The sequence below is a fragment of the Elephantulus edwardii genome, unplaced genomic scaffold (assembly GCF_000299155.1).
Source record: "Elephantulus edwardii isolate Elephantulus edwardi_28Jun2011 unplaced genomic scaffold, EleEdw1.0 scaffold00342, whole genome shotgun sequence".
NCBI classification, from domain to species: domain Eukaryota; kingdom Metazoa; phylum Chordata; class Mammalia; order Macroscelidea; family Macroscelididae; genus Elephantulus; species Elephantulus edwardii.
In genome coordinates this window covers 736,666-759,735 of record NW_006400092.1, presented here as the reverse complement: position 1 = coordinate 759,735, position 23,070 = coordinate 736,666, and the positions used below count along the sequence as shown (strand labels likewise).

The following is a 23,070-nucleotide window of genomic DNA, read 5'->3' as shown; positions in this document are numbered from 1 at the left end:
GATCTTCAGTAGAATCTTGCTTGCATGTGAAATCAATGACACTGTTCTGTAGTTTCCACACTCAGTTGGGTCACCTTTCTTTGGAATGGGAACAAATAGAATTACTAATTATTATAATTAATATTATTAATTAGACAGTTTGGTGATATGTTGGCGTTGTTGAATGTGGCTAAACCATAAATTTTTTTGGCTTCAAATTGATAAAATTCAGTTGTATTAGTTATTAATTCAAGTCTATTTCACCATAACTTTTGTGCTGTTAATTATTCTGAGACTAGAATGGTTTTGTAATAAACTGAATTAATGATCTTTCACTGTGAAGCAACATAAATTTTAAGCTATTCCTGAGGAGACCCAGAAAATTGACCCTAGCTGATACTTTTGTTTTGGAACTTTGGATTGCAGAATGAAGGAAATGCACTATTTTGATTTACAAAAAAAATGGAAATTTAGGAAAAGCTATCTCATAATCAGGAATTTATACATTTTTTTCTTCCATTTTTTTCTCTCCTATTGCATATTTTTCAAGCCACATTCTCTACCACTCTACCCCCCTTACTCTACCTTAATGTCCACTTTAGAAGGAAGATTTGGTGATTTATTTCTAAAAATTCAGCTATTGAAAACCCTATGGAACATGCATCTGTTCTGGCACACTATGAGTTAGTTAACTCAAGAGCAACAGGTAGTAGTTATAATAGATAATTTTTCAGTAAACAATGTAAATGAGATTAAATATACTCTCCTAGGGACTCAAGACAGGGAGCTCTGGTAACTTAGTAGTAAGAAGTTGTGTTGCCAACCTTAAGGCAGGCAGTTCAAATCCACCAAGTGCTCCATGGGGAAAAGATGGGTAATCTCCTGCCACGCAATTTACAGTGTCTGAAAACCCACTGGAGGGTCAGCTATGATTCAGATCTAACTCACAACATGAAATCAGGTTCAACTGCTTACATAAAGTGATTGAGACAAGCCTTCTCTTGGAAGCAGAGAGAGATAAGATTGTACAGTACCTACAGAAGAAGTAGAGAGGTGTCTGAATTTACCAATGAAGAAAAAGTTATTACCGGGCTGAAACAACAAGGTCAAACTTTTTATCAAATGGTCCATTGCAGACAGCATTGGCTGTGTACACAGAAAGGAAAAACCCAGATGACTTCTTGGGAAGCAGAATGTTATATTTCAGAGTTGCCTAGAATAAATAAGGAATATATTCTATATTAACCAAAGGATTATTTTAAGATGTATTACCTTAATATTAACATTTCTATTTAAATTTTAAAAAATTATATTAGAGCTTCATATTTTTATACAAAAATAGCAATACAGTTTACAACTACCACATAATGAGTGCATCTTTTTAATGCTTTTCATACAATTATTTTAAAAATCTTTTCAGCAACTCCGTTAAACAGATGTTACATTTAGGCACCATTTTATAGAAGAAGAAATCTAGATTTTAAAATGCAAGTAACTTGTCAAAGTAAAATAACTTTCCAGAATTTACACAGATATTAAGTAGCAAAGAATAAACATTCTACCTTAAACTCTAATGAGTGAAGACCACATTAGTTATGGGAAATCAAGCATATCAACCACAAAGAAAGCAAAAGATTGTTACAAAGATAGAGGATTGGGGGGGGAAGATATCAGAAGGAACCCTGAATTTTTTACTAGAATGCCAAGAAGCCAAAACAAAGGGAGGAAGTCAGGAAGTTAAAGAGTTGAACTGAAGGTTTCCAAGGACAGCTCAAAGAACAGCTCATGAAGGTAAAGCAAAGTATTTTAATAAAGTGTTCCAAGAGCTGGAGTCAGAAAAACGAAAGAAAAGCACTTGTTTGGTATTTCTCAAGCTAAAGGAATTGAAGAACAAATTCAAGCCTCAGTTGCAATACTTAAAAATACTATGGACAAAATATTGAATGATCCAGGAAGCATCAAAAGAAGAAGGAAGGAAGATACAGTCACCATACCAAAAAGAATTAATTGACACAGAAGCATTTTAGAAAGTAGTATATAATCTAGAGCCAGTGGTAATAAGGAGGAAGTTCAGGCTGCTTTGAAGTAATTGGCCGAAAATAAGGTCCCAGGATTTAATGGAAAACCAACTTACGTATTTCAACAAACTGAGGTAACCTTGGATGTGCTCATCAGGTTGTGTCAATAAATCTGGAGGACAGCTATCCAGCCAACTGACTAGGAAAGATTAATATTTATTCCTATTCCCCAAAAGGTAACCCAAAAGAATGTGGAAATTATGATTATATCACTAATACAACATGTAAGCAAAATCTTACTAAAGATTATAAAAACACAACTAGGACAGTACATTGACAGAGAACTGCCAGAAATACAAGCTGGAGTTAGATGAATCTGTGGCAGTAGGAATATCATTGTTGAGGACAGATGGATCTTAGCTGAAAATACCAGAAAGTTATGTACTTTTGTTCTAGTGACTATCCATTTAATACATTTAATTGTGTGAATTATAACAAATTATTGTTAGCATTGAGAAGAATGGGAAAGCCAGCACACTCACTTGTGCTCATGCAAAACCTACACAAAGACCAAAAAGAAGTTGCCCAAATACAGCAAGAGTTCACTGTTGTTAGCTGCTGTTAAGTCAAGTACAACTGATAGTGACCTTATGAACAAAAGATCTGAGTGCTATTCTATTCTTTGCCATCCTCATCCATTTCCCAAACCACAAGAGTCCATTGTCACAGTCACTGCCTATCCATTTGGTTGAGGGTCTTCTTCTACTTCACTGATGCTCCACCCTTTCAAGCATCATGTCCCTCTCCAAGGAATAGCCCTCCTAGCAGCATGTCCATAGTATGTCAGGTGAAGCTTCATCATTCTTGTCTCCAAAGACCTCTCTGGCTGCACTCTTTCCAAGACATATCTGTTTGTTCTCTTGGCCATCCAATGGGATGTTCAGTGCTCTTTTCCAACACCACAGCTTAAAGGCATCAATTCTTTTTCTCTCATCTTTAGTCATTGTCAAGCTATCAGATGCATAGCAAGTGATCAGAAAGACTAAGGCCTGAATCAGACACACCTTAGTCCTTAAACTGACAACATTATTTCTCAATAATTTGGAGAGGTCCTTAACTGCACATTTTCCCAGTGCAATGTATCTCCTAATTTCCTAACTGCTGGTACCACAGGTGTTAATTGTAGATCCAAGCAAGATGAAGCTGTTGAAAGTCTCATTCTCCTCTCTATTCATCAAGGCATTGCCCAGCAGGCCAGTGGTAATCTTTATTTTCTACATGATTTAAAATCAGGAAATGTGTGCATCAGGATTGTACTCTTTCTGCACATCAATTCTGCATGCTGAACAAATTATTTGAGAAGCTGGACTATATGAAGAAGAATCTGGCATCAGGATTAAAGGAAAACTTATCAACAATCCATGTTATGCAGATGATACAACTTTGCTCACCAAAACTGAGGACTTGAAACATTTGTGCAGAAGATCAAGTATTACATAATGTGAATTGCATCTCAACATCAAGAAAACGAAAATCCTCACTAGTGGTCAATAGGCAGTATCATTATAGATGGAGAAAAGATTGAGATTGTTAATTATTTCATCTTGCACAGATCCCCAGTCAGCAAATACCCTTCGCACAAGCAGTAAGGAAATCAAAAGACAAATTATATTGGGGAAATTTGTTGTCAAGGACTTCTCCAGAGTACTAAAGATCAGCAATGTCATTCTAGAGACTAAGGTGTACCTGACTCAGGCTATGATCTTCTCAATTTCTTGCTATGCATCTGAGATCTGAACAATGAGTCAGTATATCAGAAGAAGTATTGATACCTTTGAGTTGTGGTATTGGAGAAGAGTGTTGACTCCAGCATGGTCTTCCAAGAAAACAAACTGTTCTGTCTTGGAGAGAGTTAAACTAGTTTGCTTCTTTGAAGCAAAGATTTTGAAGCTCCATCTTACATATTTTGAGCATGTTGCTAGGAGGGGCCAGTCCTTGGTGAAGGGCATCATGTTTGGAAGAGTAGAGGGTCGGCACAGGAAAGGAAGGTCCTAGATAAGATGATTGACACAGAGACTGTGGCAATAGTGACAGGTGTGTCAGAGATGAGGTTGGCTCAGGATAGTGAAAAGTTCAGAGCTGATGTTCATAAGGTTCCTATGAATTGTATTCAAATTGAGAGCACATAGCAATGAAAACAACAACAATCTTGGAGAATAAATCACCTGATTTCTATCTTAAGAAACTGATACAATTACAACAAATAATATGAGAACTACAAGAATCAACATGAGCACTAGAATTACAATCAATGAACTAATAGGAAAGTTGAAGAATGCAAAACAATACAACTTGGGAATTCTTGAAGTTAAAGATATGGTTTAATAGTTCCACTCTGGAGGTATAGCAGTTCAAATGTAAAAAAATATGCACACAGTGTTATACATTATAGATCTATAAGTAATAGCAAGAAAAGGGAAATGACTAAAATACCATTATTTAATTTGTTGTAAAGATTCTGTGTAGAATATTTTTGCACAGTGTGAAAGATGTATTCTAGAAACTTCTAGAGAATATTAAGTCTATGCATGGATGGAAAAGAAGAATACAATATTCATATGAGTTTACAGGAAAAACAAATCAAAAGCAGTAGAAGGAAAACCAAAAAATGTTGGTTTATAAAGGGTGGAAAACAGTGGGAATCAGCTTATGCTATTGTGATGGATGTGAGACTTGTCTGAATGCAGCTTTTGGTAGTTTTAACCTTAAACTATGTACACAAATACAGTAAAATTAATTCAATATAAGTAAAAATACAAACAAACTTGAAGAAAAATTAAATTTATGAAATTGTCAAATAAGTGGCATAATCTTATAAAGGAAAAAGTGAGAAATTTTGACTACCTGTGATTTGTGATACGCATTCTCAAAAAGTGAACAAAGGATTTTAATAAGGCTAAAAGTCCACTAGTTTTATTTACTTGCATATATTGAATACTTGCTTTTAAGTGCTTTTATGTAGTAACTAGTGTTTTGCTATTTAAAAACTATTTCCTTTAATTTTAGGATTAATAAAAACGCCAATGTTAATAGAGTATACCATTGGTATTAAAGAAAAAAAACATTATTTTAGGAAACAGTTAAAATTTCATAATCAAATATGTAAAGACTTATTACTCTAATTAATTGCCATAGAATCATGATGATTTAGTGACTCTGTAAACAACAGCATAGCATAGAACCCTGTCCTGCTCTACCCTCATTATCCGTAGCATGTTCATGTCCATTGTTACACTCATTGTTACACTTAAAAAGACACTCATTGTGTCAATCTATCTCGATAAGAGTTGTCCTTTCTTTTGTTGAGCCTCTACCTTTCACAGTATGATGTCCTTTTTTAAAAAAAAAAATAAACACCAACAGCAAAAAAGCCCAAAACACGCAACAAACTGGCCTCTAGGTGAAGTTTTAGTGTTTTGTTGTTGTTGTTGTTGTTGTTTAGTGCATCTCTCTTTAGTTTTCATTTATTGAGTTCTATTTAAATAGCAGGTATTCTGGTAAATATATACATACATTGTATCATAATATATACACCACCATACTTATACCTTACAAAAGTTTTAGATTAAGTATGCTCAGTTTCACTATCTTTGCCTCTAAGGAGCAGACTGGTTGTACTTTGTCCCAGACAGATTTGTTTGGTCTTTTGACAGTTCACAGGCTATACATTACTCTTCTCCAATACCACACTTCAAGAGCTTCAATTCTGCTATTTTTTTATTTAATATTCAACTTTAGAATGCAAAGGAAGAATTTGAAAATATCATGACTTGGGTCACTTACCCTTTAAGCTGATATCCTTTTCTTTATCATTTGAAAGAGGTCCTTGACAGCAAATTTTCACATTGCAACACATCTTTTGATTTCCTGACCTGGTTTTTGGCAATGCCCTCTGTAGTTTGAAGGATGTTATCAGTGCACCCTTTCCAGAGAGGTTCATTCCATGGGCATCACAGATCAGCACAGATTGTCTTTATTCTAGACACCTCTGACTGGACCCTGCCTGCATCTATCCCTTTGACTGGCAAAGACACCATTTCTAGCCAGGCTGGCTAGCCTAGGTTCTTCTGAGGCCAGCAGAAATTCTACCCTGCCTGCCTCACCTCTGGACACATTTAAGTCTTGAGGCCTGAGTAGCCACTCAGATGAGCAAAATTTTGACCAGATTGGATCAATTATAATCTTCTGCAATCCAATCTTCAACCAGTTCTCGTCTTCTGCTAGACTAACAAATACACCATCCCAGACCACACAGGTTGTTTTCTATTTCGTGTAGCATGCATGTCTGTTTTATGAAATTCCTATTGCTTTTTTGTTTATAGTTTGTTTTTATGATTAGGCCATTTATTTATCAGTTTGCTGTTCTGTGATGAATAGAATGTTGCTGTGATGCTGGAATATATCATTGGTATTTTGAATACCAGCAGGATCACCCACAATAGATAGGTTTTAGCACAGCCTCCCGACTAACATAAACTAAGATGCAGGATTGATCACCTCCTTTGGAAATAACATGCTTTCAGAACTCTGTGAATAACAAAGGAAAATTGTTGAATATGGTGCTGAAAGATTAGTCTCTTGAGTTGGAAGATGTTTAAAAATTGAGAAATCGTTGCAAATATGTAATCAATTGGAACATGGAATGTACAAAGTATAAACATAAAAAAAAAGTTGTAAAAAATGAGATGGAACATGTAAAGTTCAACATTCTGGACATTAACAAGATAAGAAGGATTGGTACTGATGACTTTGAATCAGATAGCATATGACCTTTTGTGCCAGGAATGACATGTTGAAGAGAAATGGTGTTAGATTCAGAGCCAAAAAGAGCATTTCCAGATCTATCCTGACATACAATGTTGTGATAAGACACTACTCATATGCATTCAGGAAGACCTGTTAATACAAGAACACATTACTGCTTAGTATTAATTGTAAGTAAAAACAGTGAGAGGGACTCACAATTTTAAAAACTTTGTTTTCTAGTTCTCTACATTACAAAAGCCTCAATGCAAAAGCATTACCACAGCAGTAAGGACCACTGGCAATAGTCTTAAGTTAAAATGCCAATGTCTATGCTGACTGACTCTGTGTGTTCCCTCCATCTTCTTTTGATTCTTTCTGGGTCATTTAATAAATTGCCCATACCATCTGTCAATATTGCAACATGAGGCCTAAATTTGTTTTTCAGTTCTTTGAGCTTGAGAAATGCAGAGTAGGTTCTTCCCTTTTTATTCTTCAATTCCAGCTCTCTGTACATTCCATTATAATACTTTGCTTTGTCCTCCAGAGCTGCCCTTTGAGATCATCTTTTCAGCTTTTTCACTTCAACATGCTTTTCTTTAGGTTTAGCTTCTTGATGGTCCAGAGCAATCTTTAGAGTCAATTTTTACATACATTTCAGTTATTTTCTTTCTCTACTGTTTTTGTAATGAAGTTTTGCTTTCTTCATGGATGATATCCTTTGTCCCACAACTCATCCAGTCTTCTATCATTGGTGTTCAAAGCCTCTAATCTATTCTTAAGATGATAATGAAATTCAGATGGAATTGATTCAAGATTATATTTTGGTTTCTGTGGACTTATTTTCATTTTTGTCAGCCTCAATTTGAACTTGTATATGAATAATTGATGATCAGACTCACAGTCTGCCCCTGGCCTAGTTTTGACTGCTGATATTGAGCTACTCTCAATGAGTCACTGTACCAGAAAGAATTTGATTGACACTAAAAAAATTCAGAAAGTTCCATATGAACAGAAACCAATGGTAATAAAGGATGAAGAAGAAGCACCATTGAAGACATTGGCAAGAAATAATGCCCCAGGAATCAATGGAATACCAAGTGACATGTTTCAATTAACAGACACAGCCTTGGATGTTCTCACCAGTCTATGCCAGGAAAGTTGGTGGATGGCTATCTGGACAATGGATTGTCCATATGTTCCCATTCCCAAGAACGGTGATCCAACTGAATGTGGATATTTTCAAACAATATCATTGATATTACATGCAACTAAAATACTGCTGAAGATCATTAAAAAACATCTGGAACAGTACATAGACAAGAAACTGCCACAAGTTCAAGGAGGATTAAGAAGAGGTCATGATTCTGGGGATATCATTGCGGATGCCAGATGGATCCTAGCTGAAAGTAAAAAATACCAGAAGAATATCTATATGTATTTTATTCACTACACAAAGGCATTTGTGTGGATCATGACAACTTGTGGCTGACATTGAGAAGAAGAGGAATTCCAGAGCACTTGATTGTGCTCATGCAGAACGTATACCTGGACCAGGAGGCTGTTGTGAGAACAAAGTAGGAGAGCACTGCATGGTTTTGAATTTGGAAGGGAGTGTGCCAAGGTTGTATTTTCTCTCCATACCTATTCAATCTGTATGCTCAGCAAATTATCTGAGAAACAGGACTCTGTGAGGAGGAGTGTGACATCAGGATTGGAGGGAGATTCATCGATAACCTTTGTTATGCAGATGATGTTGTTGTTGTTGTTGTTAAGTGCCATCGAGTCACAGGCAACTCATAGCCACCCTATGAAGGCAAGTCCTCAATGCTTGGGTGCTATTCATCCTCTCTCCAGGTTCATAGGGTTTCCAGAGGCAACCTATTATGGAAGTGGATGCCACTCCTCCTTCCAAGCTTGTTTTAATTGGGGAGCTCCTCTCCAGTCTCTGTCTGCACTGGGTAACCAACCATTAACGTTTGACACATCAGTGTCACGGTGTTCAGCCTCACAGCAACCACAAGTGACCACTGTATGGCAACTTGTATACCAGGGCTATACGACCTAGAGAAATGTCTGAACAAAAACAATGAAAGATAGGCCCAAGGGCCGTGGATTAAAAGTCACCCACCTTTGGCTTGGTGATATAAACTTGTTTATTGAAAGTAAAGAAGACTTGAAGCACTTGTTGCAGAAAATCAAGGAATGCAGCCTTCAGTATGGATTGAATCTCAATATCAATAAAACAAAGATTCTCACAACTGGACTAATAGACAGCATCATGATGGATGGAGATGAGATTGAAACTGTCAACAGCTTCATCTTACTTGGCTCCATATTTAACACCCTTGGTACTAACAGTCAGGAAATAAGACACATTGCACTGGGAAAATCTGCAGTTAGGGACCTTTTTAAGTTATTGAGGAGTAGTGATGTCAGTTTAAAGACTAAGATACATCTGATTCAGGCCACAGTATTTCTGATTACTAGCTATGCATCTGACAGCTGGACAATGAATAAGGATAACAGAAAAAGAACTGATTTCTTTGAGCTTTGTTGGAGAAGAGCAATGAGCATCCCATCAGACGGCCAAGAGAACAAACAGATATATTTTGGAGAGGGTGCAGTTGGGATGCTCTTTGGAGGCAAGAATGATGAGACTTTACCTGATAAACTTTGGACATGTTGCTAGGAGGGGATATTCCTTAGAGAAGGACATGATTCTGGGAAGGGTAGAGGGTCAGCAAAGGAGATGAAAACCCTCAACTAGGTGAACTGATATGGTAACTACTACAATGGACTCTTGTGTGTCAGGAAGTGTGAGGATGGTGCAAAATAGGACAGAATTCAGATCTTTTGTTAATAGGGTCACTGAGTCATGCTCAACTTGATAGCACCTAACAACATCAACAGCAACAACAACAATGCTGAGTGAACTAACACAGTCTCACAAGGACAAATATTGTATAATACCATTATTGTAAAAATAGAAGGATAACTAGTAAAACATATACAGAAACTCAAGGAGAAAGAAGGGTTGAGTGAACAGGTGAGGATAAGTTGAGGTGAAACCACAGAGCTGCACAGTTCGGTGGGTGGAGGGAGGGAGGAGCAACTGGGAAAGATACAGGTGAAAACACAGGGTAATGATGGGCAAGGTCTAATGGTGACTGATTTCATAAAATATAATATATAAAAATGATTGTATGAAACACAATGTACATAAACTTTGTAAGCAAATGAATTTTAAAAAATAACGTAAAACAGAGTGTATATGATTATGTGAAACAAAATGTAAATTAAAGATTATATAAAACACAATGTATATGAATGAAACAAAGTGTAAAGGAATTATTATATGAAAACCAATAAAAATATTTAAACAATGTGATAGTCTATTGAAAATATCAACAATCTTTAGCGAAAATAGCTGAGGAAGAGAAAGAACAAAATAAAATTAGCTCATCCAATCAAAACAAAATAACCTAGAAAACATTCATAGACTAATAAAGTGATGAAGAGAGATTATAGGAGACAGTCTGAAGGGATTTAGATAAAATAGAGTATAAATAAAACATCCAAAAAAACCCAACAAATAATTTTTTAATTTAATAGTCAACATTTCATAATACTCCAAAAGGAAAAAGTCCTAAGTAAACACAAAACTCATTTGCTATCTGTGGAGGTGATTATCACACTGATTATTATTGTCTGAAAATTAGGGGGGGGAAACTGCTTGTTTTACTCTTTTAGAAAGGCAATTTAATATTCTCAGATGCTAACAGAGGGATTCTGCTTTGCTCAAGAATATCAGCTAATAAAAGTAAGAGATAGGAAAGGATGTAAAAGTCTGTACTATGCAGTCCTTAATTAAGTAGTTGTCTCGGGCAAAGATCATCAGTGCATTTTATAACTTTTAACTGAAAACTAATGCAGAAATAGATTTTTACATAGTTTCAAAGCATTATTTTCAAAATTGATTATTAGATTAAAAAAATGTTAAGCAAAAAAAGACTTAAGCATAATAATAGATTGTAATAAATAATCATAGAATTTTGGTTTTAAGGGAAAAAAGAGACAATTATATTAATTGTGGGACAAAAATTGACCATTAAATTATATTATAAATTATTGGTAAATTTTGTTAGTTGTGATAAAGGCATTGCAATTATTTAATTGAATACCTTTAGTTTTTTTTGAGATACACTATTATATCCTTAAATGTATCAAAATGTATTTCATTTATATTAAAATAAAAAAGCCAGACAAATATTGCAAAATCTTAACAGCTGTTGAATCTAGGTGTTTGTTATATTATTGAAATTTTATGTATACTTGAAACTTTTCAGATATTAGAAAATAAAAATCCTGTATCTACTACCTGTACATATACACAGCCAATCCCATTCACTTCCACCATATAGTTCTTGTTAGTTGTTGGCAACTGAATTTTTTGTAGCTCCAAAAAGTTCTTGTCGTTCACGTGGAAACCCATGTAGAATACTCGGTCAGAGTAGATCATCACTGAATTTTGTCTATTTTTAGAGAAAGTAAGCTTTTGGAATAGAGACAGTGCTTGGAGAGCCACAATAGTATCCTATAAGAAATGTTTCAAATTGTGTTAGTATATACTATGGGCTTTAAAAATCTTTACACTAAATATAATTATGACTCATTTAAATAATAACCATTCTATTGTTGTGTATGTGTGAATTATTTGTCTTGGGCATTGTATAATTAATTGTAACTAAATAGAGTTAGTGATAATATTTATGTTTTAAAAATAATCTTTAGTTCAGACAAAATGAATCATAATTTAATACAATAAAAATGTGATAAGAGCCAAGGATGTTTTAAAATTGTTTAATGATATTTTATCTATTTTATCAGGTGTTAAAACATGTAATAAAGCCAAAAAGTCACTGGAAAAGAATAGAAAGCCTAAAAGGACATAAAAATGTACATTACTTTATTATGTGATAGGGTAGTTCTAGTGGCATAGACTACAGAAAGTTGCAGTACTAATAAATATATGTAGGTGGTGTGATGTCTCTCTGGCAGTGCAAATCCACCAGTGGCTCCTTGGCAGAAAGATGGGCAAACTCCCATGCAATTTACAGCCTCAGAAAAGCCACTGAAGGGTCAGCTATGAGTCAGTTTTTACTAGATAACAATGAGTTTTAGAGTTTTTTATTACATAATAAGCCAATATTTCAAATACTTTGTGGCATTAATTATTAACTAAATAACATTGGGACAACTGGTTAGCCAACCTGCATTGTTAGATTAAAGTTGGCTTTTTTAGCCATTACCTTAGTCCCGTCTTGTCTCCAGCTGCCTTAATGGAAGACACATGCTCTTTCAAACCATCTATAGCTGTAGGATTAGGATAAAAGAATGAGCGCTTCCCACATTGAGAAGCAAGACTTGAGGGAGACTGGAGCAAGACCTTGGTGAGAGTGAGACCTTGGTGGCAAGATCTTGATGATGCTGGTGGAGAGACTGAGGAATTGTTGTGGATATAAACTGTGGCAAGATGTAATCAGAGGAGCTCTGAGATAAAGGCCACAGTTAAAGGTTTTGCTGTTATGCCAAATGGTGGAAGGGACAACTACTTGCTGTATTGAAACTGAAGCCCGGACTATTTAAGAAAATATGCCTTGAAATTGTTAGGGTAAAACCTGGACTCACACTGGGTGATATTATTTGTCTCCCCTACTTTCCAATTTACTTCCCTAATAAACCCACTGGTAAGTAAAGTCTGTAAGTTAAGAATAAATATCAAACCTTTTGCTGCTGGTGTGGCTCTAGAGGACCATGGGGCTGGGCTATGGACTCTTTACCTGCTCTCTGTTCTGGGGCAGTGAGGGGCTATTCTCACTCCCTCTGGCCCTTTCAAAGAGACTCTCATGGCCCTGTGCCTCCATGTACCATTTCTGCTCTCAAGACAAAACTAAATTATACCACAGGTTCATTAATAATTACAAGTAATAAATTAATCCATAATTCTACAGGAAATCTATCTGGTGGCCTATATTGGTAAGGAATAGTACTGCCAACCCAAAGGCAGATGTTGGAATCCACCAGCAGCTCTGACAGAGAAAGATGGGCAATCTCCCCCTTCTCTGTGATTTACAGCCTCTTGAAAACCCACTAGAAAGTCCACTATGAGTCAGTCCTAATTTGAGAGCACATATCATATATCATATTATATATATATAATGGTAGTTTTTGTGTTGAGACCTTGTAGCATGATATTAAAGAAGGAAAATGAAAAGAAAGTGATTACACTAAATTAAAGTGAAAAGAAAATAATCTATATTTAAAGCATAATAAAAATGAAGAAAAGGAAAAGTGTGCAGAATATATTGCATGTGAAACATTTCTACTATATTCTGAAGTTTTATAAGAAATCCAGAGAAATATTAATACTTCCCTTGGGAAATATGCAAATGATATGATTTTGCATGAAATAAGACTTTTTGTAAATGAAAGCATAATCTACCTAAGTAAAAAAGTGGAGATTTGTTTTTTTACACATAGCTGCTGTGTTTTATATATATGTATGTATGTATGCATGTATGTATGTATGTATAGTTACTTTTTCTGTGTACTGTTGAATTGGAATCAACCCATAGCTAAGCCTCCAGCGGGTTTTCAGAGGCAGTTAATTATACATAAAGAGATTGCCCATCCTTCTCCCGTGGAGCAGCTTGTAGCCTTGAACCACATGGCTTTGAAATTGCAGTGCAGTGTCTTAACACTAGGCTACCAGAACAAGATCTATCTATCTATCTATCTATCTATCTATCTATCTATCTATCTATCTATCTACCTACCTATCATCTATCTCTTCAGAGCTGTTGTAAGTAGCGTTGCTATCAGTTTTAGGTGACTCAATGGCATATAACAACAATAAGATTGCATCATCACTCAGACTTTTACAATGATTTTGAAACTGCATAAAGTAGTCCTGGTGGCACAGATATTAAGTATTTGGTTGCTAATGAAAAAGTTGGCAGTTTGAAAAACCCAGTCATACTGCGGTAGAAAGATGTAGCAGTCTGCTTCTGTACAGAATTATAACTGTGGAAATCCCAAGGAATGATTTCATTCTGCCTTGCAGGATTACGTAGTCTCCACAGGGAGTTGTGTTGTTAACACAAAAACCATGCCTCTCTGCTTGTCTGGATGTACCAGCAGCACTGTGGGAGAAAAATGAGCCATCTCTTCCCATGTGACTTACAGTCTCAGAAAACCCATTGGAGGGTCATCTCAAAGGCAATAAGTCAAAGGCAATGAGTTATAAGAATAGAATTGCTATGAGTTGGAATCACTTTCATAGAAGTAGATTTAGGAGTTTTCATCTTACTGTAAAGAGTGATCACACACCACCAATGATACTGCTAATTCATACAACTACATTTACCAATATTTATCATAATTTTTAATACTAAATATCCTCTCAATTTTTTAGATTCTTTTTAAACTTCCATTTTAAAAAGTGAAACAAAATTAACTTTTAAAGAACACTTTAAAAATATTACTAGATAAAATAATATACTCTTCAAAAAACCCATGACCAATTTTTCTGAAAAATAATATGTTTTATAATATGACAAGCTCATTTAAATAGATATATTTAATATATAAATTTAGAGATAAGTAACACCAGTAAAAAGCAATTGCTCCATTTTCTTCTACTTAGGAAAAAATAATTTACCTTTGTGGAAGAAAAACCTCCAAGGGAATTTTGCTGCTTTGCCATCCACTGCACAATCTGAGAAGCCTGGGACAGCTCTTCTGAGGTCAGCTGTGGGTTAGCGAGAATGGCTAACAGGACATAAGCAGTGGTTTCTATGTCTGCAGAGGAAGCTAGAGGGTAGAAGGAGGATGCTCCTGCCATAGAGTGCTGTTTTTCTGGTTTCCAATACATCGAGCCACCTAACAACAACAACAAAATATAAGGGATTCAGGAGTGTCTGTGTCAGATTTGGCATAATTGAGGAGTTTAAAACACCACCACTGAAAGATAAGAAAACATTTCTTAGCTATAAAGAGAAGTGAAATCTTCATGCATGGTGGATGGATAAACCTTGAAAATATTATGCCAAAAGAAATAAACCAGTCTCCAAAGGGCAAGGAATATCTAGAGTAGGCAAATACATAAAAATCAAAGTTTGTTCAGGGGTGGGCAGGAGTAAGGGTCATTGCCTAGTTATGTCAGTGACCCTCGCACTTTGCCCTATTCTACACCATCCTCAGGATTCTTGAACACGCTTAAGCCTCTTGTTACAGTCACTGTGTTAAACTATGTGGTTGAAAATCTCTCTCTTTCTTTAACCTCTCCACTTTTCCCAATATGATGCCTTTTTCCAAAGACTGGCACCTTCTGACAACATGCCCAAAGTAATGCCTTTGCGTTTAAGGAGCAAGCTGGTTTCACTTTATCTAAAGTAGACTGTTCTTTTGTTTAAAGAAAAAAGGAAAAATTGGAATTGAATAGTAAGGATGGTCAGACAATACAAGGATCAATTCAAGGAACACAATGTCGCTGAATTGTACATGTAAAAAGTGTTGAAATAGCAGTTTCCTCTCTTTTTTTACATATAGTATATTGATTATCAAAGAAAAAAAAGAAAATGAAAGAAAGAAAAATGCAGGAGAAATCCAGCATAGCTAATCATTCTACCCGTCCTTGACGGGCAATGTTTCCAGCTCAGTTTCTATGCACTTACCCACTTTCATTGCTTTTTGGTTTAGTTTGTTGATAAAAAATTCTCTTTTGGCTTCGTTGCCTACTAAAGTGAAGGTGTAGGCCAGGAGAGCCTGGTCATAGGTAGTAGTACGCCTCTCCCTAATTGCATTTTCTATGCACTGAAGACCCTTCTGAATTACCAAAAACTGCAAAGGAATGAAAAGAAAACAAAAAACCAATCATCATTTGTACAGACAAGTACCTTTGTGCAAAGATGGACCTAGATGCTTTTTTACTTTTTTTTTCACCTGAAAAACTAACACAGGAATGATTCTTATCTGTGTTGGAATGTTCAGAGGGCAAATGCTACACATACATTTTCATTTTTATGTCATTAACACATGCAAAGTGTAATCTGACTATTAAGAAGGTTATTATTGCATAATGAGAACAAGCATAGTTTTAGAACTTATTAATAAATTTTTGATATAAACATCTTGCTTTCATAACAAGGGATTAATAATACCACTAATGGGCTATATACCGAGGTTGGGTGACCAGCTTCAATGAGTGCATTGATAACATACGCAGTGAGAGAAATTTTATCATTTTCTTCTCCCTACATAAAACAGAAGGGCAACATGTCAGTCTCACATAATTCAAGAAGAGTGATGCATTTGATTATTTATGCACTATATATTTATATGTTTATGCACAACAATTTATTTCTTTCTGCATTTATTTTTTCAGCAGGGAAGAGTGAATCATTTGCTTATTTATATAAAATTTCTTCAAAAATGCTGTTTTTAAAATCAGAAGATAGAGGATAGAAATCCAAAGATTAAAAATCTTTTAAGGTTAAGAGCATCACTTTTAAAATAATTTATAGGCTTAAGAAGGCATTTAGAATCAGAGGAGGCATAACGTGCTCTCAAAAACCTACTCACTGTCTCTTTCTCTGTTGGTAATGAGTTAAAAACTTTGGCTCTACCGCTGACTTACCAAGGGTGTTTTCCCCTTTATTTTTTCCTTTCCTCTTTAACTCTTTCACAGGCCTGTCTCTACGTTTCACCAACCATGCCTTATTTGCATTACCCTAAAAAACCTTATTTACTTGTTTTGTTGAATTAAAAAAAAAAACAAACAAACCCCAAAACAAAAAGCTTAAGCATCCTCCTCCCCTATTGCTGTTGAGTCAGAACCAATTAATAGTTAACCCTCCTTTGGAATACTCGGGCTGTCAATGACAGGGGAGGAGATTGCCCATCTCACCCTCACCCTCAATCTAGAAAGAATTTTAATGTTTGCATAGAAAATGCATTCTATACTAGAAAAAGAATACAGTATAAAAGAAAAAAGTAGGTAAGTGGAACAGGACGGTTAAGAGCAGAAAGAAATTCTAAGAAGAGTGAAAACAATATAATAATGTTGTTAACAAATCAGTAGGAACACAGTATTGTTTGACAGAGATAAGTGGGGGCTTATTTAGACCCTAGGGTTCAATTCCTTACCAGAAGAGAGCTCTGGTAACTTAGTGGTAAGGAATTGCACTGCCAGCCTAAAGCCAAGCTGTTAAAGTTCACCAACTGCTACACGGGAGAAAGATGAGAAGTCAGAAGTCTTTTCTTCTGAAATTTACTACTTCTGAAAACCCACAGGAGGCTCAGTTTGGAGTCAGTTCTCACTTGACAGCAGATAACCACCACCACCACATGTTCTTGTTGTTATGTGCTATTGAAACACTTGCAACTCATAGCGACCCTATGTGCAATGGCCCTAAACCCTGCTCTATCCTGTGCCAACCTCATTGTCTCTGACACACCTACTCCCACTGCCCCAATCACAGAATCAATCCATCTTATCGAAGGTCTTCCTCTCTTGCACTGTTCCTCCACTCTCCCAAACATAATGTCCCTCTCCAAGGTCTGATCCCTCCTTGCAACATGCCCAAAGTATGTCAGACAAAGCTTCAGAATCCTTGCCCTAAGAAGCAGCCAAGCTTCACCCTCTCCAGGACAAACCTGTTTGTTCTCCTAGCAGTCCATGGTATGTATATTCAACACTCTTCTCCAGAACCACAGCTGAAAGGCATCAATTCTCTTTCTATTATTCCTAATCACTGCCCAGCTCTCTGATGCATAGCATGCAATTGCAAAGAGCATAGCCCAGATCAGGCGCACCTTTCTCTCTAGCTTGACATCAATGCCCTTTAGTACATAATACTCATATGGTCAATGCTAGCAGTAGTGTTAGCCAGCTATATATGCTTTTTCGTGATAGATGTGTAAAACTGACATAATACCACTGGAAAACAATTTGATAATACTATTATCCAACACTTAATAACTTGCATAACTAGATATATCTTCTAAATAAATAACTAGGGACAAATATTTATATGCAAAATTAAATATACAGCATTACTAAAAGAAAATTCAACAACAGTACAATTTATCCATACAGAATATTCTAAAATTATTAAATTTATGTTCTTAAATAATTTCTTATAATGTGAAGTTTAAAGCCAGAAAGCAATATACAATAATCTTAATTATGGAAAAAATCATATTTATATATCACAGAAAAAAAGACTGAAGGAAAGATAATATGCCAATATATTCACAACGATGATTTCTGAGTTGCTGACATATGAATGACATTTTGATTTATGCCTTATATTAAAGCTATTTTTAAGAAATATTACCATTAAAATTAGGAAGAAAATGCAAGCTTAGAAAAACTCAGATACAAAAAGCAAATTCATTAAACAATACTTACCCTAGGGATACTAACATATACAAATAACTAAATCATATTGACAAAGAATTTCTTAAATGATAAAGTATTCAAGCATAGTAATTATCCTGGTTCTATTATTATTCTTACTTCCATTTGTGCTAAAAGTTGGGAATTTTTAGCTTAACAGATTAAATTAAAATGTTGTTAATGATAAAAAGGAAAGGCTTTTATCATATTAAAAGAGAATTAAGTTTTGCTGTTCAAAATCTCAGGTCAATGATGGCCACCAAAATTTGTAGTATTTCCTTGGGATTCACTAAATGAACATGTTAAAAGAACTTTGCAAAACAGAATATTACCAGTACCTTCAAGGCATTGTTGAAAATATTGCCCGAATTTAGGAAGCAACCATCTGAATTTTGATGATTTGCAAGCCAAATAAAGGTCTCAGACTGAATTTTGTCGTCGATAAAAATGTAGCGGCTACTTTGGGCAAACAACTTGTAAGTAAATGCAGTGAGTCTGGAATAAAAAGAATACCCAGTGAATTAAAACAGTACAAATGTGGATAGGCAGAAAAACTGTGCTTTAGAATATATGCCTTGCTATCATTAGATGTTTTAGTCTCCTGTTCCAAAAATCCCATCCCCCAACCCAGCCAATGTGTCATCACCCACTCCTTTCCAACTTCCATCCACTTAGGTAATATTCATTTTATATATATATATAATATAATACTCAAGTGTTAGATAATGTGTTGCTTTGTCTATGATGGCTTTGAAGATTCCTTTCTCTTCACCACAAATACAATTCCTACATTTGTCCTTTCTTACTATCTAGGCGATTATTGAAAAATTATGTTATAAATAGAAAAGGGGAACTCTGTGGCCTAGTGGTAAGAAACTGCACTGCAATCCCAAAGGCATGTGGTTAGAATCCACAGCTGCTCCACAGAAGAAAGATGCGAAATTTCCTCGTGCTTGATTAACTGCCTCAGAAAACCCACTGGAAAGTCAGTTACGGGCTGGTTCCGACTTGACAGTACACAACAACAAATAGAAAAATAGTCCTTGGTGGCATATATGCTTTGAACTCAGGTACTAGAAAGATGGAAAGTCTTCCATAGTGCTGGAAGAAAGGCCTGACTATCTTGTTTCATTAAGACTGTTGTTCTTTAGTACCATCGAGTTGGAACTGACCCATAACTGACTCTCTGGCAGGTAATCAGAGGCAATAAATTACACTGGAGGAGGCTGTCAATCCTTCTCCTGAGAAGCAGCCGGTGGATTTGAATTGTATACCTTCGGGACTGCAGGACAGTTTTTTACCAGTAGGCTCTTGTGGAGCTCCCTATGTATCATTTAAACTTTGTGACACACTGAGTTGCCCCAGATCAGCATTGACTTGACAGTAACAATTTTCATAGAATAAGAAAACTATGTTAGGGGCGAAGAGGAGACATTTGTTCCTCATTTTCACAGATAACTTGATGTCCAGAGGGTTTAAGTGACTCAGTCATGATTAACCAGAATTACTCTTATGTAAGTACTCTTTTACCCTATAGACTGACAACTTCTGCAGGAAAGTAAAAAATTAGTATGTGTAGGCTGAATTGTGTTTAGCTTAAACTGTATTATCATTGTTGTTGAGTTAGTACTGACTTATTGGGTTTCTGTGGTTGTAAATAAACCACATGGGTGGAGATTGCTGGTAGATTCCAATGCCAGAGAGGTACCAATTTGAGATTAGCAGTGCAGCTCCTTACAGTCTTTGCACACTGTTGTTGTTGTTCAGTGCCATTGAGTCACAGGTAACTCATAGTGACCCTATGAAGAAGAGTCCTCGACGCTCTTTGCACACTAGTTTATGATAAAATTATCAAATAGCTACTTCACAAAATGCATTTTAAAACTTCTAACTAAATGAATCTTGATTATGAAGCAATTCAAACCGTGAGCTTCCTTGTTGATGATTTGCTGGTCCAAATGAACTATACGATCCATCTGGGTGTTTATAAGACAGTTGCTTTTGATAACCTAGAAAAAGAAAGGAAATAAAACTACTTCTTAATTTAAAAATTATATCCAGTAATTAAATTGGGTAAATTGACTGTTAATGTTAGTATTAAGTCAGTATACACCTTAACACAAATATATTCAATGTATTTAGCAGGAAAAAAGAGCTGTGATTCAGAAATTTAATAAAGGTTTTTAAATACATCACCTTTGGTCAGGTATCCAATAGCCTTGGATTTTATCTCTTCTGTTAGCTGGTGAGTCTGACTCAAGTAGTCCAAAATGTAAATACTGGGAGCCAATAAAGCCATATTCTGCTCTCCACAACCAAAAGGCATTCGGAGAACATTGTGTAAGTTATGCATGGCAGAACCAAGAATGTCTCCTGAAAAGTAATAAAATTAATATGAAATATTTAATCAAAGCTAGCAAGGTAAATAATTTTAAGCTGTGTTTAGGACTTTAGCTGTGCTTTGTGTATGTTGCATGAAGGGACCAGTCCTTCAGATGGAGATCCTGCTTGGAAGAGTGGAGGGACAGAGCAAGAGAGGAAGACCCTAGATGAGATGGCTTGACTCAGTGACTAGGGTAATGGGGGTGGGGGTTGTCAGAGATAATAATGTTGGCTCAGGATAGAGCCGAGCTCTAGAAAGAGCTGTTGCACAAGATCGCTACAAGTTGCAGGTAAGTTGACAGCACATAACAAATATATGAGTCACAAGTGACTTGACAGCACATAACAACAGTATTTTTTTTCCTTATATTACCTGAATCTTCCTCTCTCTTAATTATTGGACCCACGTAATAGAATTAGCAAGACAAGCCAGATTGTGCTTCCAGAACTAAGGCAAAGCTATGTTTCCCAAAGCAGCCAAGAGTAGAAGAGCCAAACAGTTGCGGAAATCAGCATACCTGGAGGGATTCCAGGAGGAAGCAAAAGAACTCAAAGGTAATCATGAACCTGACAGGAAGAAAGGAGCTCCAAAATAGCCCTTTATTAAATCCTTACCATGTACCGGATACTGTTTTGAGCACATTCAACTTTTATAACAATAATTTGCATCTATACCATTTCATTGTTGTTCAGTTAGAACAAACTCATACCAGATTCTCCATTTGAGTTCTTAAGCTTGTAAGTCACACACAAGCAGATACATCCATTTTTGTCCCTCAGAACCCCTGGTAGATTTTAACTGCTTGAGATGAGAGGCTTTTGGGTTAACAGAGCTATTCTGTATGGACTATATCTTGAGAATTTCCTATAATGTGAGTAGTTACTATTATTACTTCCACTTTATATATGAGAAAATCAAGGAACTGAGAAATAAATACCCCAACATCACCCTACACAGATGTGGCAAAGTCAGGAATGAACACAGATGGCATCTCAGATTCACTCCTTGTTGTCACGTTGGACAAATCACTATATTCCACTGTGCTTCATTTCCTCACCTCTTAGATGAATATAAAATATCATCTCATATAAAGAGATTAAGATACTTCTAGATACTTGGCAGGTGGCACTGTAAGAACGTGTTAGAACCAAAAGCTCAGCAGTTTCAACCTATCAGCAGCTCCATGGGAGAAAGATAAGTCAGTCTTCTCCTGCAAAAAGTATAGCCTTAAAGCCCTGAAGGGGATTTTTTGCTCCCTCCAATAGGAACACTATGAGTCAGAATCAATTCAATAGCAGTGGGGGCTTGGATTTTAAAAACTGTATAGCGAAGCAGTGGAGTCCAAGCACTATGAAGAAGACCACCACATCTTTCTCTCACAGAGCAGCTGGTAGGTCTGACCCTTTGATTAGCAGTTGAATGTTTAACCACTGAGTCATCATTAGTCTCTTTAAAAAAAAAATATATTTCTTTTAATCACCATCAGTTCCTTAAGTCTATGTGTAATTCCCCTGTAGTGGACTGTATTCCAATCTTACCAAGTACAGACCAATAAGCTCTAGATGAATCTTCCACAAGATTTTCTGGTGATGGTAGCACTAAAGGTTGAGACACTGTGGAACCTGTGAAATAATAAAGTAAATTTGTTGTCAGAACTCTGATTGATTATAAAAACCAGGGTTTGGAATGGCATGTGTTAAGTAGTTAGAGACAATCAGTCATTCTTGGATTAGAGTTTTTTTTGACAGGGTTTTTATAATCATAATGATTAGTTTTTGTAAATATTATTAAAGTAAACACAGGTATACAAGTCTTTGTACCTCTGATTTCAAGATTTATATAGATATTGATATTGATATTGATATTGTTGTTAGATGCTGTCGAGTCTACTATGAACAATCGTGACCTCGTGAACAATAGATCTAAACCTAACTCTATTCTGTGCTATTCTCGTTATCTCTAATATACTCAAGCCCATTGTTACAGTCACTGTGTCAATTCAACTTAAGACTCTTTCTCTGACTCTCTACCTTTCCCAGCCATTGTATCCTTTTCCGAGAATTAGTCCCTCCTAACAACATGCCCAAAGTATGTGAAACAAAATTTCACCATCTTTGCCTCTAAGGAATACCCTCATTGTACTTTCCCCAAGATAGACTTGTTTGTTCTTTTGGCAGTCCATGGGATATTTCACTTATTATACTAAGAGTGAGATTTCAGTCCATAAGATAGATAGAGAGAGAGAAAGAGATAATCTGTCTTATATATTTTGTTGTTGTTGTTGTTAAGTGCCATCGAGTCACAGGCCACTCATAGTGACCCTATGAAGGAGAGTCCTCGATGCTTGGGTGCCTTTCATCCTCTCTCCAGGTTCATAGGGTTTCCGGAGGCAAGCTATTATGGAAGTGGATGCCACTCCTCCT

The 23,070-nt window shown here is 35.9% G+C and overlaps 1 protein-coding gene across 1 annotated transcript in view; it reads right to left on the bottom strand.

The window, feature by feature from the left end:
• The window catches only part of LOC102853315 (ovostatin-like), a 112,699-nt gene that overhangs the window by 11,602 nt on the left and 78,027 nt on the right, over positions 1 to 23,070 (bottom strand). Inside the window, exons 23-31 of the mRNA XM_006901757.1 lie at positions 22,186 to 22,269; positions 20,461 to 20,637; positions 20,189 to 20,273; positions 18,603 to 18,759; positions 16,043 to 16,117; positions 15,539 to 15,704; positions 14,524 to 14,744; positions 11,182 to 11,397; positions 1,068 to 1,192 (exon numbers count right to left, since the gene is read on the bottom strand). Of these exons, the coding sequence (XP_006901819.1) occupies positions 1,068 to 1,192; positions 11,182 to 11,397; positions 14,524 to 14,744; positions 15,539 to 15,704; positions 16,043 to 16,117; positions 18,603 to 18,759; positions 20,189 to 20,273; positions 20,461 to 20,637; positions 22,186 to 22,269 (1,306 nt within the window). The remainder of the gene's footprint in view (positions 1 to 1,067; positions 1,193 to 11,181; positions 11,398 to 14,523; positions 14,745 to 15,538; positions 15,705 to 16,042; positions 16,118 to 18,602; positions 18,760 to 20,188; positions 20,274 to 20,460; positions 20,638 to 22,185; positions 22,270 to 23,070) is intronic.